The 15,451-nt window shown below is 55.2% G+C and overlaps 1 protein-coding gene across 12 annotated transcripts in view; it reads left to right on the top strand.

The window, feature by feature from the left end:
- CACNA2D2 (calcium voltage-gated channel auxiliary subunit alpha2delta 2) overlaps positions 1–15,451 on the top strand; it is a 144,538-nt gene that overhangs the window by 24,841 nt on the left and 104,246 nt on the right. For all 12 annotated transcript variants that reach the window (XM_086698115.1, XM_086698113.1, XM_086698114.1 and 9 more), the window contains exon 2: positions 1,966–2,047. In XM_086698115.1, coding sequence (XP_086554241.1) covers positions 1,966–2,047 — 82 coding nt within the window. The remainder of the gene's footprint in view (positions 1–1,965; positions 2,048–15,451) is intronic.

A 15,451-nucleotide genomic window follows, 5' to 3' on the forward strand; every position in this document is an offset into this window, starting at 1 on the left:
GCTCCTTGACCTCACCCATTTTTGTACCTAGCTGGACACAGGACTGTGCAGCAACCCATCTCAACATTAGCCCCCCTGGGGCTCCGTCTCAGGAGCACAAAACAGCCACCTGCCCCACTGTCCATCCACAGCCAGGGCCAAACAATCAGCACCTGGTACACAGGCACAGGGGCCAAGCGAGCTCTCCATTCTCTGCTGGGCTTTGCCCTCCTCCTGGCTAGCAGCTGATGCCTGATTGCCCTTTGTAGCCTGGTCTGCAGCCTGGCCTCCTCCTGGGCGTGGGGTTAGTTTTTTCCCCATGGTGGGGAGTGGAGGTGGGCATCAGGCTGTGGCTCAGCCAGCAACAAGCTGAAGCTAATACCTGTTTCTTTTGATGTTGATTTTTTTTTTTCCATCATGGTCCTGACATTCAGCTTGGCAAATTGCAATTAGTGATCCGCCCGCCTCCTGCTCCAAGTTCCCATGCCAACCGACCCGGGCACACACAATGGCACAGGCCCAGCCCCCCAGCCACAGGCCTGAAGATGGATGTGGGGCAGGGGCCTGGGGTGGCGGCTTAAGCTCTTCTGACCCAGGGAGCTAGCAGAGTCCTGGCCCTGAGTGGCACTGGGGAGTGTAAGGGAGGTAGCAGACCCAGGGCCAGACACAACCTCCTGGATCCTATGGCTTCTGGGTCCCTCCTCCAGAGGCTGGGGGGCTGGTATCACCCAACTCGTATCTTGCCCTGTGGACTGTGCTTAACCCGTGGTGTATTTAAATCTCTGTGGTAACCCTCCTATGAGCCCTCCCTGGAACGGCCTTGTTCTGCATCTGGTGGGTTGAGGAAGTTGAGATGCCTTTTCAGATGCATTGGTGCAGAGGCCTGTGTCACAGCAGAGAACACCTTTGGAAGTGTGGAGAACATCTCTCTGGCTGGCTTTTGTCAAGGACCGCTATGACTTTGCTCACCTGATCTCGTACTGCCTGAAGGAAGGGTCACAGGTTAGAACCTGGGCCAAGCCTCTCCCCAGATGCCATTCCTGTTCATGCATGTGGGCTGAGAATACTGAGCTGTGTGGCCATATGTCCATCCTGTCCACTCACAAATATTCCTGTGCAACACCCTGCACCACCTGCTTTCATGTCCTTCTCATACCCTGCGAGGTGGCCCTAAATTATTCCCAATTTCTAGAGGAGGAAACTGAGACACGGATGGGGTAGTATGAGTTCACAGTAACACCAGTGTGAAGGAGACCTGCTCAGGCAGGTGGCTTAGGTGAAAGACTCTGGAGGTGCCAGGCCTCCAGAAAGGGGTGAGACAGTCTGAACTGGACCTGTGGGTGGCCAGTTCATGCAGGGTGTGTATGTATGAGCTTCAGATAGCATCTGTTTCCCCGGGTGCTGGAAAGGTGAGGGCTGTCACCGCCCCAGGTTCTCCATATCCTTCTCAGTTGAGGCCTACAGGGGGCTGGGAGGGGGGCAGGCAGGGATCTGCCCCCAGCTACACAATGACTTGGTGGTGACAGCAGTGACTCCTGTTCCCTCCCCTTCCTCAGGCCCCACCCAGCCTTGGGGACAGGAGACTCTGAGATCCCAGCCTCCGCGTGGCTCACTCATGTCCCCCTCTTCCCTGGTGTCCAGAGTCCCCCTGTTCAGAGCATCCACATCAAGGGCTAGCTCTTCACAGTGAAAAATAGTCTCCCTGCAGGCTTCTTGGAGCTGCTGGACTCCCTCAGTGCATTTAAACTACAATCTGCTCTCCTCCCCGGCTGTCCAACAGTACGTGAGGAGAGCCTGGGCCACCAGGTCTAGTCTTCAAAAGGAATCATAGGCTCACTCTGCTTCCTAGCCTTTGTTTCTCCTCTAGTGAAAATTGAGTTCTGAAGGAGTGGCTACTACTGGTCATGTCCCAGGTCACTCGGTGCTGGGCTGTCCCAGCACTGTGAGGGGGGGCCCTCCTGACACCTTTCTCCTCTATGCACACAGGATGCAGCACTGGGCCCGGCGCCTGGAGCAAGAGATCGATGGTGTGATGCGGATTTTTGGGGGCGTCCAGCAGCTCCGTGAGGTAAGCCCTGGTACCCTTTGCTTTCTGCTCAGAGACCCTTTTCTGAGTGGGAGTGGGAGAAGGACTTCAGAAATAAGGAGTGAGGAAGGTTTGGCATGGTGGGACACTGCTGGGCCCGTGGGGGCAGGTAGGGAAATAACTAGAAAATCAGTGGCTCCTCCAGGTCTTGGCCTGCTCTTCCCAGTACTGAACAGTATCCAGTGAGCTCCGATGTTGGGGTGTTGGGCTTTCGGGTTTTCAGGTGGGTGAGGTCTGTGTTTGACGCAGCGCCTGAGGCAGGAGGGCAGGCCCTGGAGGGTTCAGGATGCAGTTGTGCATGGAGGCTGAGGACTGTCCATGCAATGAGTGGGGTGGCCAGGCCAAACAACAGTGGAGAGCAGTGCTGGCTGCTCAAGGCGCTGTAGCAGGAGATGGGTTGAAAGCCTGTGCTTGGCAAGTTGAGGGATCAGGGCAGGAGGGGTGATTGATTAGGCGCCAGCGACCACATTCATCCTTGGAGATTATGTTAATGTTTGAAATAGTGATGTGAAGAGCAGGCCATCCGTCACCCCCAGAAGGCTGCAAAATGTGTCGCTGTCAGGTTCCTGAGCCATCGCTCTTTGTGTGGAGATGCAGAAGCTCTGAGAGCTGAGCTCTTGGAGTGCTTGGGGGGACTCCCAGGGACCTGTGGGACTTTGGGAGCTCGTTGCTAGAGGCTTGGGCCAGGACGCCTGACCAGAACCGAGCAGGGGATCAACAGGGTTCTTCTGCCGATGGTTGTCCCGGGAACAGCAGAGTAAACAGAGTTACTGTAGGTGGTTTAGCCAAGAGTCCAGGTCTTGACCCAGTGATTAGATATGCCTCTGTTTGTGTCATCCCTCTTGGTCAGGACTGGGATCAGCAGGTGTCACCTCTATGGGGAAGCTACCATGGGGTTTTGTCCTTGGTCCTTTCCCCCTGCTTGGCTTATAGCAGGCACTCAGGAAATAGGGGCGGCAGTGAGTATGTTGACACTGGCTGTGGATGTAGGACCTCTGGCACAAATGGGCCAATCAGGGGTGGCTAACAAGGTGGTAGCATGACAAGGAGAGAGAGTCCAGGTCTGAAGATCTCAGCCCCCAATTTGCTGGGTGTCCTCCCCGTAGTGGCCCAACCTCTCTGAACCTCCCAGCCCTGATTGCTGGGATTGAATTGCAGTAACCCCCATCCCACTCTTCCTGTGAACTCTCAGTGACTCAGCCGTACTTGGAGGCCAGCAGAGCTTTCTAGAGAAGGCACTGTAGGAAAAGCTGTTCCAGAACAGAAGTGAATTTACGCTCAGGCATAGCACCCGGCACTAACTAGGTTCTAAGTGGGCACTGCCAAGTGTAGCCTTGTAGGTTAATGAAGAAATGATAGTTCCCTAGAATGTGTGCAAAGTGCCTTTCCAAGTTTTGTATTGTAACATAAGATGTACCCCACATAAGGAGTTAACTATGCACCTCCGGTCAAGAACCTTCCACGCTTCGAATTCTCAGTGTGAGGACATTATTTATTTTATAGTCATAGACAACTCAGACCCTGATAGTTTGCCAGTGAGAAAATAATGCACACGTTTCATGCATGCAATTTGTTTCTGTCTAAACCATTGAGCTCCCTGGCTGGTGAGAACCAGAGATAGAAGCCTAGCTCAGCACCCTACTGTGTGCTCCTGGGAAAGTCCTGGACCCTCTCTGATTCTCATTCTTGGTCCATGGCATAGCTGGGAAGTCTGGCTAGAGGACAAGGTGGTGGGAATAGCAGTGGATAGGTTGACACAGATACACCCCCTTTTCTAGAAATATGAATTCCCCTTACTGATCATTTTCATTCCTAGGATGTGTTGATCATTTCCTTTCTGATGGGAATTGAGTGATTCCAGACACTTTCGTCAACGAGCACATCTTGCCCCACCCCCACCTGGCCAGCCATAACCAAAGTCAGGCAGCCAGCTGTGGCAGACCTGAGACTTGGGATGGGACTCCTGACTCCTGTTCCAGGGTGCTTCTCCCCCTCTGGTTGCACCTCTTGGAAGGGTGGGCAGGATGAACCTGGGGAAGTGAGGAGCTGGGCTAGAGCAGGGGCCATGCTTGGTGTAGCTGTGGCCTGCCTGGCCGCAGGCAGAGGAGTGCTGACCTGGTATTCCTGGCTGGCTCCTCCTGGCATCCCTCTCCCTACCGACGGGTGCCAGCTCTCCAGCGGCTCTCTGTCCTGCTCCAGTTTTTTCTCACCGCTACCTCAGCCTCTTACTTCCTGCTGACAGCTCTGGGCCTGCTTCTTGGCACTGGACACTGGCGAGGTGGGCGGCAGGGAAGCAGGTGAAGAATTCTAGAGGAAAAGGACAATCCCACGGGAGCAGGAGGCAGCCAGCCTCCCCACCCCCTACAGCCCATCCCAAATCTGACTGAGTCACCATGGCTCTCCTTCAAATGCACGTGAGAGGGCCCGTGTACCCAGCCTATGCCCAGCTCTGATGGGTCAGGAGGATGCTTGCAGCAGAGCCTGACCCAACTGCAGATACTCCTGGGGATCCTGGCACCAGCTCTGCCAAGCTGACAGCCTCATTCCCCAGTGGCCTCCCCAGGTCTCCCTGAGCTGATTCCGTGCTACCCCCAAACACCCTATAGCCAGGGTGTCCTGGCATCTGGGCCCCCTTGGCCTTCTGCTGCATGGCTGCCCCACTCCCAGAAGCTGGGCGCTGCAAGAGCTGGCAGCTGCAAGAGTCCAGAAACTGCAGACAGTGGCATTTGGGAGCATTTTCCTTGACTTGGCACTTTCTTCCTCCTGACCTCATCACAACATCGTGGGGGCATGGCTAGGTGCAGACTGGGGCCCACTTACAGGTTAGAAGCCATGGCACACCTAGGTAGGATGTGGGGGCTCTGTGAAGACCGCATCATGTTTCCTCGTCTAAGCCCAGGTCCAGCACACAGTGGGAGCTCCTGCTGTGGCCTGGTTCTCACATGTCATTCCCACCCCCATGATTAGCCAGACACTCCTAAGCCATGCCCGCCCTGGGTACCCCAACCCCACCTCCCCCCAAGCCCTGGCCTACTCCTGATGTGAACAGGCCACGAAAGTGTGGACTGTATACTCTGCCCCCTCCAGAACCCCTGGAGGCTGATGATAGTCTCCCAAGCTCCTACTCTGCCCTCCCCCATCACCACCATATTGTCCCCATCCTCTGGGGCGAGGTGGGGGGGGGGTGCAGGGAAGAGCAGAGAGCATATGCTTGGGCTCTGAACTCATTTACATAATGAGGCTGATCAGGATGAATAATTCATCAGGTGCCTGGGGGTGCATGGGGGGAGGATGTGGAGATGGCTGGTCTCCCCACTTTGAAGACCAGGTCACTCTGATGGGTATAGCCAGGGACCTACTGACTTTTGACTGGGTGTCCAGGTAGAAGGGGAACAACTCTGGGGACCTTGTGGGAAAGCAAAGCTGGAGAGATTGTAGTCAGACATGAGGAAGCATCAGTGGCTCATCAGGTGTGTGTCATCCTGAGATGGGTTTCTGACCTGGGTGAGACACCTTCTTTGCAGAGTTTCTAAAGAAGGAAGTAAGAAGATCCTCTCTCTGGGGTGAGGGAGGGCTTCCTGACCAGAGCTGGGCTGGGAACTGAGACCTGGGATGATCATGCCTGGGGTCCACAGGCCATCCTCTGAGAAGTGTCAAGTCAAGTCTAGACCCATCGGGGCCTTTCTCATTCCACATCAACCCCTCCTGCCTCGCCTCCTGATTGGGGCAGAAATGGCTTAGAGCCCTGTCAACATCCCTGGCTGCTGCAGTTCCATGATGGCCTCAGCCTAGCTGCATGCTGCTAATTACTCCTGTAGTCCTTTCATATAAATGGGGAAATCAAGGTCCTGAGTGACAGTCTTCTCTAGCCAGTCCCATTCTGGAGCCCTGACAGGCCAATCTTAAGTAGTAGTGGGGATGGGGAGAAGCACCAAGCTAGAAGTACAGGCCTGGGGCCTGCCTGGAGGAGCTACCCTGAGGCAGCCCCTCCCCTAAGCCATGGAGCTACATCCACAGAAAATAGGACCCTGGGACTCAGATCCCTAACCAAATCTCCTGCTCCCCTCCCCACTGCTGTGCTTCTCTGGACTGTCATGGTGATTCAGACCAATGGCATCCATGTGTCCTCACTTCTCTGGGTAGCCAGGAATGGCATTTTTGAACCAGTGACGGTGCCACAGTCCCAGCCCATCTTGTCTGCCCCTGGCCATCCCTGTACCCCGTCTGCTCACTGCTCCCTGGGAATGTGTAATTAATATTTGCGCAGTGCCACATCTGGAGCTGGCTCCTGGCAAGGACCAAAGTCTGGCCACATCAAGAGTGCCTTTCCTGAGGGGCTCAGCAAAGTGGAAACAGGGCCCCTTCTTAGGTGCCTTTGAGACACGCCTCCTGCTGTTTCTCCAACTCTCCCCACTGACTGGTACCACCAATTCCTGAAACTCATGCATACTCACATACTGGTTTGGGGGCGCTGGCCAAGGCTGTTGTTGGCCTCCACTGGGGAGGGTCCTCTCTGGGCTTCTGGGCATTCAGGTGGGGTTAGCACTGTCCAAAAGTGCCAGGGAAGCTCAGAGCCCCAGAGGGAGCTGAGGCAGAAGAGAAAGAAGGAAGCTGGGGTAGGGGGAGGTGTCAGGGAACAGAACAGCCCCTGGAGGGTCAGGAAAGGGGAACTCAAGTGATTGTGACCCCCAGACCCCGTAGTTGGTCTTTCTGTCAGAGCACCGTGGTTCACATGTGCCCCGAGAGTCAGGCCTGCAGCTCCTTGGCCAGGCGGACCCCTACCCCCAACCCCTTCCCTCATCTTGGGGACCAGCACAGGTCAGAGTCAAGTGAGGGGTGGTGAGAGAGCCCCACCCAGGCTCATCATAACCTCTCCACAAGGCTTCCAGAAGCCTCAGTCCTAGGGGCTCTGCTCTTGCTCCTCACAAAGCCGACACCCGTCCTCCAGCCACCTCCTAGTGAATCCCAATGGAGCCCTCCTCTCTCCTGGTGAAGATGATCAGGATGTGGGGTGCGTCCGGGTGGAGGTGGGGGGGGCGCGAGTGTGAAATATGCCGCTGGGTAGGGATTGCTGCCGCTCGCCTCCCTAAAAACCCACATATATTATTCTTTAATGGAAAGTTAATTGTCTTATTATTCCCTCCATATGGTCCTCTTGCTCGGCACCCAGCGGGGATGCATGGGGCTGAGGAGGGGCTCCTGGGAGGGCGTCTGAAACATGGTGAGGCTGCCACTTGAGCATAATTGGATACACAGAGGCAGATGCATGGAAGCCTGGCCGAAGCCTGCCTGGACCCCCTCTCTGTCTCACCAGCGCAGGCTCCCCACTTCTTTTCCTTCCAGGCCTGTCCTGGGGGGGTGGTGCCTCTTCTGCCCCTCCCCCCACTTAAGGTCTGGGATGCTCTCTTCTGAGTACTGTGTGGTGAGAGAGGGAGCCTGTGTATCCTCCTGCCTGCCCCCTCCCCCCACACACTCCTTTGTCGCCTACAGGAGAAAATTCCATTTTTGAAGCTTTTCAAAAGCCGTTTAATCTGTGGCAGGAACTCCTGCCTGAGGGTCAGCTGACTGGCTTGGGTCTCCGGCACCCCTTCCACACACCCTCCCATCAGAGAAGGGGTGCAGGGAAGTCAGTGTGGGGGAAGGGCTGCCCTGAGACACTTTGCCCAGGGGCCCTGGCTTATAGTTGGCCATCCCTTCCATGGGGACCAGCTGCTAGAGCCTCCCCGACCCCAAGGGCTCCTCCAGGACTGCTAAGGCTGGGCCAGTACCCTTCTCAGCCCCTGTCTTCTCCCAGGCCTCTCCTCTTCCTACTCCCCACAGAGTGTGAGGATGTTAGGTCAGAAAGACCTCACAGCAGGTGGAGGATGCTGTGACAGAAAGGCCCCCAGAAGGGCCTGAGTCGGTGGTTGCCTCCGTGGCCAATTCAGAGCCTCTTGCTCCTGGAGTCTTAGATGGGGAGGCTGGAGCAGGGAGCCCTGCTAGGAGGCTTCTGGAGTTCTGGCACAGTCTTAGTGAGGAGCTGCTGCCCAGGTGCCTGTGGAGGTCATGGGTGTGGTGGGGACAGGTCTATGGGAGAGGCCTCTCTGGGTGGGATCAGCAGGCCCATGGCTGGTGGTACAGGCATGGGAGAGTGACCATCAGCTTCCAGCTCGTGTCAAGAGGTCACTGTGGGGCCACAACTGAGGTCAGTTCCAGAAGATAGGGACCAGCTCAGATCTGGAGAAGAGAGTTGTGCATTCCTAAGGTGAGACCTGCCTGAGGTCCTGCAGCTGGTAAGTGGCAGAACTGGAGCTTGAACATGGAACCTGTGCCATGGGCAGCAACCCCGTGGTGGGTGGTGGTGGAAAGACTGGAGAGGGCAGGAATGGTGGGGCTGTGTCTTCCCACACTGAGGGACCCGGGGCCTGTTGTCCTGCCCCTCTAAATCTTGCTTCCCCGATTCGTGAAATAGGAACCTGAGTGCCTCTATTCTCATGGGAGATGAGAGGATCTTAAGGGACCAGGGACAAGGAAAGGCTGCAAATAGAGTCCTGCAAATGTGGGGGTACCTTTATGCGCCCCCCCCCCCCCCCCCCATCTATCAGATGCTTCCCCTTCTAGGAATTGGTCACAGTTTGGGGAAGTTCAGACGCCCAAGGTGTCCCGTTTGCTTGTCTCAGCCCAGGAATTTGGAAATCTGTTTTCTCCTCCCTGCTGCGAGTCTGTTCTAGCTGCTATAGCAGAATACCATAGACGGGTGGCTTATAAACAACAGAATGTATTTTTAATGGTTCTGGAGGCTGAAATTCCAATATCAAGGTGTCAACAGATTTGGTGTCTGGTGAAGGCCCACTTCATGGTTCGTAGACTTCATGGTTCGTAGACGGCTCTCTTCTTGCCATGTCCTCACATGGTGGAAGGGTGAAGGATCTTTCTGGGGTCTGTAATAAGGACATTAATCCCATTTACAAGGGCTCTGCCCTTATGACCTAATCACTTCCCATAGAGCCCACCTCCAGATACCATCATGTTGGGATTAGGTTGCAACATATGGATTTGGGGGCAACACAAATATTCAGTCTTTAGCACTGGCTGACCATGACATCTTTTGGGAACCTTACAGGGAGAGGCACAAAAGCCACCAGGGCTTGAAGAAACAGGGCCTATGGGCCAGGGAAGGGTGAGTGGTTTCTTGGGCCAGGCACCTAGGGAGGCAGCTGCAGAGGCATCCCTAGGGAGGAGGCCAGCAGAAGTGAAGGGAAGGTCCCCTATACCCCAGAAGAGGCCTGTGTGTCAGTTTCTCAAATCAGTCAGCCAGTTGGCAGCTTGTCTCCAGGCCTGGTGGATTGGGCATGGGGCTTGGCTGGCAGTAGAGTAGAGGTGGTAGGAAACCACTGATCTCTGGGCCAGCCCCAGGTACTGGCACTGGGGATAGGGTGGTGGGTCAGGAAATGGTGTGGCCAAGGCCAGGGCTGAGGATCATGGGTTCTTGATCCTCAGCTCCAGGGATGTGTGGAAGATTCTCTGATCAGGGCCCCTCAGTTTATTTTTTTATTTTTATTTTTTAAACTTAATTAAGTCATCTCTACAGCCAGCACGGGGCTCAAACCCACAACTCCAGTTGCATGCTCCTCCAGCTGAGCCAGCCAGGCATGAGGTCCCTCAGCTTAAAGAAGAGATGATCTCAGAGGCATGGTCAGAACCTCACCAGGCAGACAGAGTGCCTCTGTCTGGAAGGTTTGGTTGAGAACCTATGGCTTTACACAATACTCCTTTCCTGAAGTGGATGCCCCACAATCCTTCCATCTTGGGAGTCTAAGATGTTTGTCTGCTAGACTTTCCTAATGCAAGACACCCTCACTCCCCGTCCCACACACACAGTAAGACTGTTCTGGTGAATACCCTAGCTCTCTCCTGGGGTCCCCAGACATGCTGGCCTTGTAGCCAGGACAGCTGGGGGTCAGCTCCGATGGGGGCTCATATTTGCAGATTGTTGAGAAGAGGCCAGGATCTGCTTCCCTCCCCGCTGGCCTCTGCAATCACCTCGGGAGAGCAATGGGGCTGCATGTCCAGAGCCAGGAGCTGGTGTGGATGATCAGGGGTGGGAGATGGGGGATGGGGGTAGAGAACCGAATGGGTTTCCATGCTGGGCCCCTGGGGATGGCTGACCCGATCTGCATTCCTCCCTGCTCCTCTACGCCCATGCATTGCTGGATCGGTGGCAGCCACGGGGACACTTGCCTGAGATTTGTGGAGCCCCGAGCATTTGGCAGAGGCAGAGAAGTAATTGGTTCTGACAAACCACAGCCGGCCCCAGGGGCAGCATGAGCAGCATTTACCACGACCAGGCAGGAGACGCAGGCTCAGCCTGGCCTCCCTCCACCTTCTCTGAGCATGGCTCTCCAGTCCTTGTGAGCAAAGATCTAGAGTTTGGAGAGGGTTATAGAGCCTTAAACCTCCTGTCTTTCACATACCTCTCTCCTGGCCCTGGGACCTGGTTCACATACCTCTCTCCGGGCTCTGCAGGGCAGCTAGCTGGCTACTTGTATGTGTGGGTGGAGGCAGGGGGTAGATCCTGGACAGACTCCTCAGACCCCTCCTTGTCCATCCTTGGGTTCTTATGAATCAGGGAACCCTAAGGCTCGAGCATCCTGGGGTCAGAGTGTGGGATCGGGGGCTGGGCCCCACCTAAGAGGATGTACAGTCTGGGTGGAGAAGCAGGCTGCACACGCATGGGATGCACATATACACACATGCCTGCAGTGTACAGATATGCATCTGTGTGCCCACAGGCTGGCATGGGGTAGGTGTTAGCTAGTAACTGCTCGATGGATAAACAAAGTGGCAGGCATCTGAGGACTGAGAGGGGGAAGTCCAGGGCTCTGACTGTCCCACAGGACCATGGGAACCATTCAGCCCCACATGGGGAAACAGACCCTGCATCAAGATAGACCTTCAGTGCCAGATGCCCCCAGACAGGTAGGCTGACATGGCATCTGCCAGGCTTGGTCCCCCTATGTGAGGGAATGGAGGGTGTGGGGGCCGTGAAAAAGGGCTCAAGAGAAGAGCCAGCTGCAAGATGTGTTGGCACCCAGATATCAGGCTGGGGTGGGAGATGATGGGCTGTTCCCAGAGTGACTTAAAGGCCTGGCCAAGGTGTGTGGCCTGGGCAGGGGGAGCAGTGAGCCTTTGGGCCACCCAGCCATTGCTGTGCCTGCCCCGTTCCCACTAGACATCCTAGCTTCTCTCTCTAGTCCACTTGCCACTCTCCTCACTTACCCCCATCCCCTCTGGGTCTGACCCCAGTTTTAAACCCAACCCACAGCTCCCTCCCTCAGGAAGCCCTCCAGGTTGGGGCTGAGGCCAGTGATGTCTGGTGTCCCCACTCCCTTCTGCTTTTGCATCCTTTGGGTACACAGAGAAGACAGGAGCTGCCAGGAGCCTCTGATGGGCATTATATGGGGTAGGGAGATCATGACCAGAAAGCAGGGTCATGCCCAGGCCTCCCCAGAGTCCACCTGCACAGGGCAGTCAGACCTAGAAGGCAGGCAGCCCCCTGTGATTGATTCTTGGTCCCTTGACTCACTGGGAGACACCTCTCTGACCTATAGAGGTTTGTGTAAGGTGGAGTGTGACTGACCACGTGTGGGAGAGGACAGGAGCGTGATGCTGCATGTGGGATGTGAGTATGTGCACGCACAGAAGAGAACCCACAAACCTGCATGTGTGCTGTGTGTGGGGGCGTGAGCAGGTAAGCACATGCATGTGCTCAGGAAAGCATGTGTGCTTCATGGGGGGTATGACCAGGCAAGTGTGCATATGCACGCATGTGTATGTGGCTGAGCTCTGTATGGAGGTGGGAGCAGGCATGCTTACAGAGCAGGGTGGGCCTGCGAGGAGGCAGGTGCCAGGAGCTCTGTGTCACCCGAGCAGGCGAGAACTACTTAACTGGTTAATTAGTGAAGCTGAGAAATCTCATCTGTGGGTGAGGAGCTCACATTCATGCACACACCATGTTCCCATATATGGGACACATCCCCCCAAGTTACTCTGCCTGCCGCTGTGCTCAGCAGCCCTGCAGGGGGGACAAGGTGCTGGTCGGCTATGGATCTGTGTCCTCACACCCATGTGTGTCTGCATCCTGGGATGGGTGTTGAACCAAGTAGTCCCACTTTGGAGAGCACAGGCCTGTGCAGGCAGTCCTCATCGTCCCCAGTCCACTGCTCAGAGAGGCTGGGTGGTGAGGCCACCAGGACATTGTTCCCATTTCACAGATGACAGAGCTGTGGCCATGTGCAGGAGCCTCCTTCCTAGGTCTTGGGCATCCTGGTGAGGGAGAGTAGCCCTTCCTTCCCTGGATGGAAGCGTTACTTTCTGGAGATGGCTAAACAGTTTGGGTGTCTACGGGCTTCGAGCAGAGCTTGAGCTTCCTGGACAGGAAGCCCAGGACAGACCTCTCCCACTTACACCCACCAGGTACCTTGTCACCAGCCAGCTTCCTGCATATGCCCTGTAGGCAGACCCTGGGCCTGATCCCCACCCCCCAGAAGCCTGCTGAACACCTCCCCTCTCCTGTCCCCCCCCTACCCCATGCATCCCAGCTCCTACGGCCCCATGTATCTCCCCTTGTGCGTGATGGTGGCTGCCCCTGTTCTGAATGCTCCACTCAAGTGCAGCTCCTGAGGCACTAATGCCGTTTGTTGGGCTTGGCCTTAAGGCCCAGAGTTTCCTAGATGACAATTCCCCACTTTCCTGCTGCCCCCAGACTCCCAGGCTCCGCTGCTGCCTGCCTCATCTTCGTGCAGGAAGACCCGGAAGCTGGGTCAAGTGGCAGCCACTTTCCTCTTGATCAGGTGTTGACGGAGGAGCCTTCATTATGCTCCATCTACAGGCACAGAATAAATTGGTGTGCAGTGAATTTATTCTTTTTAAAGAGGGACTTTCACACTGGGGAAAACTTTTTAAAAGAACATTTATATAAAAAGCAATTACCATGCCAGTAATTTTTATGTATTCTCCCCCTTCCATCTCTGCCTTTGTGTTTGAATGTGACCGCCTCCTGGGCAGCTGCAGCCCAGCTCCCTGGCCTCCGGCTACAGCTTCCCGCCTGCTGGAGTACCTCCTCCTCCGGGAAGGCTCCGGATGCAGGGCCCAGGCCCAGCAGGAGTGCAGACTCCAGAGTACGGCTGGGTGGATTTATGTTCAAAACTCGGGTTCTTTGGAAATTTCCTCTTGCATGCATCTGTGTCCCAAGGTTGCTATATGTCCAGGGCTGGGGAGGCCCTTCCCTCTTGGTGGCACTGAGCACTTAAAGGTACCTGCTTCCCAGCAGCCTCACGGCCAGTCCGTGATGGGGGAGGTGGTGGTGTGGGAACAGGTATTTTCCCTCCCGAGGAGCCACTAACGGGCACCCTGCTTCCCCAGCCATTATTGCTCTCACACTCGATGCATTATGTAAATTGTCTCCGTTGCTAAGTGGTGGAGGAACTACTCAGGGGGAACGGAGGTCTGGAGCCTTCTGGGGGGGGGGGGGAAGTCAGGAGACTGGCCCTGAGAACTCACTGCTCCACATCAACGGGGGTCTGGTAGCCTCCCAGCTCAGACTAGGACCCCCAGGGCTTGCACGCTGTCACCCCCTCAGATACAGCTTTTTGAGGGCTGTGGCTGTACCCATAGCAGATTGGAGCTTCCAGGAGGCCAGGGGCTCTCTCATTGGACAGGACCGTCAGACTGGGTCTTTGCCTCTCACCTCAAACTGTCTCCCAGAGTAGGTACTTCTGCCACCTGCACGAGTCTCACCAACAGCATATATACCCATAGAACCTCCTTAGAAACCCTGGGCAGAGGGACACCTGGGTGGGTCTGTCAGTTAAGCATCCAACTTTGGCTCAGGACATGGTCTCATGGTTCATGAGTTCCAGCCCTACATTGGGCTTCATGTTGACAGTGCAGAACCTGCTTGGAATTATCTCTCCTTCTCTTTCTGCCGCTCCCTGCTCTCAAAATAAATAAATAAACTTAAAAAAAAAAAAAAAAGATGGGGCACCTGGGTGTTTCAGTCAGTTAAACATCCGACTCTTGGTTTTGGCTCAGGTCATGATCTCATGGATTCGTGAGTTCAAGCCCCACATTGGGTTCTACGCTGACAGTGCAGGGATTCTGTCTCTCCCTCTCTCTCTGCTCCTCCCCTGCTTGTTCTCTCTCTCTCTCAAAATAAATAAATAAACTTAAAAGAAAGGAAGGAAAGAAGGAAGGAACCCTTGGCAGAGCTGGGAAAGGTGTTGTCTATCCATGGGGCTGGGAGAGCCACCACCTGTCCCCTGGGGACCCTGGAGCTCCTTTTCCATGCAGTGACGCACAATGAGGCACATAAGGGTCTTGAAGGCTCCTGGGAAGGACAAGGCCTGAATGACAAAGGGGCTCTCCCATGGTGCTTACCTGGCTTGCAATCTTCCTTTTTGAGACCCAGACCAGGGGTCTGGGTCCAATGTCTGGTTCTCTGTTCCCTGAGGGCTCCGGATTTCCTCCAGCTGAGCCCAACTCTCATTTGAGCTTATGCTTTGTGTGAAGCTCCTCTTTGCAGGTCTCACACTCGTCCCCCCTCCCTCCCTGGGACCGAGGGGCCCCTGGGGTGGACATTCGTCTAGTGCAAGGAGGCCGCTGGGTTGAAGGGCTGCAGGTTTTTGTGTTTTCCAGGAAATTACATGAGGAGTTGGGATCCCGGGGAGTGGGTGAGAGTTTGCACAGACATTTGTGGCTTACCCAGCCCCACTTTTCAGGCAGTCCCTTCCCTCCTCAGCCCTCCCCAAGCATGGCTGCCTGTGAGTCTGGCACAGGTTTAAGTAGAGGTCGGTGCAGAGGTTAATGAGTACACCCATGGCTGCACCTTGTGGAAGATGTGGAGCTTCCTCTCCCCACCTGGTACCATCCCCCACTCTGGGCTGCTGTCCCTCAGCTTGCTTTCTGATTACCCCCAACTTTGGGAAAAGGTAGAAATGGGGATGAGGGGTCACCCAGACCAGGGTCACTACTACTGAGTTGATGTTTTGGCCTAAGGAGCCAGGTCTGTGTACTCAGCTGGTCAGGGAACTGAAACCTCGAACCCCCTTCATTTGCAGTGAGAGTAAACAGAGGTGGTGGTGATGTCAACAGAGCGCAACATCAGCTCTGCCCTTTGGGGGCTCCTGGCTGCGGGCCAGAGGTGGGAGTCAAAGCAGTCCATCTCCTGCCTCTGACTCCTCTGCCTACATTATTCTTTTTCCTTTCTTCCTTCTCCCACATCCCCCTCCTTTCTCCCTTTATTAATATTTTTTTTTCTTATTCTTACATTTCTATATGGATTTTTAAAGTCAGGGTTTTAAAATCAGTGTCATATACGCACATAGTATAAAGCCATGGTTTTAACAG

Source organism: Puma concolor, chromosome A2 (genome assembly GCF_028749965.1).
Source record: "Puma concolor isolate L17-30 chromosome A2, mPumCon1.1.hap2, whole genome shotgun sequence".
Lineage (NCBI taxonomy): Eukaryota > Metazoa > Chordata > Mammalia > Carnivora > Felidae > Puma > Puma concolor.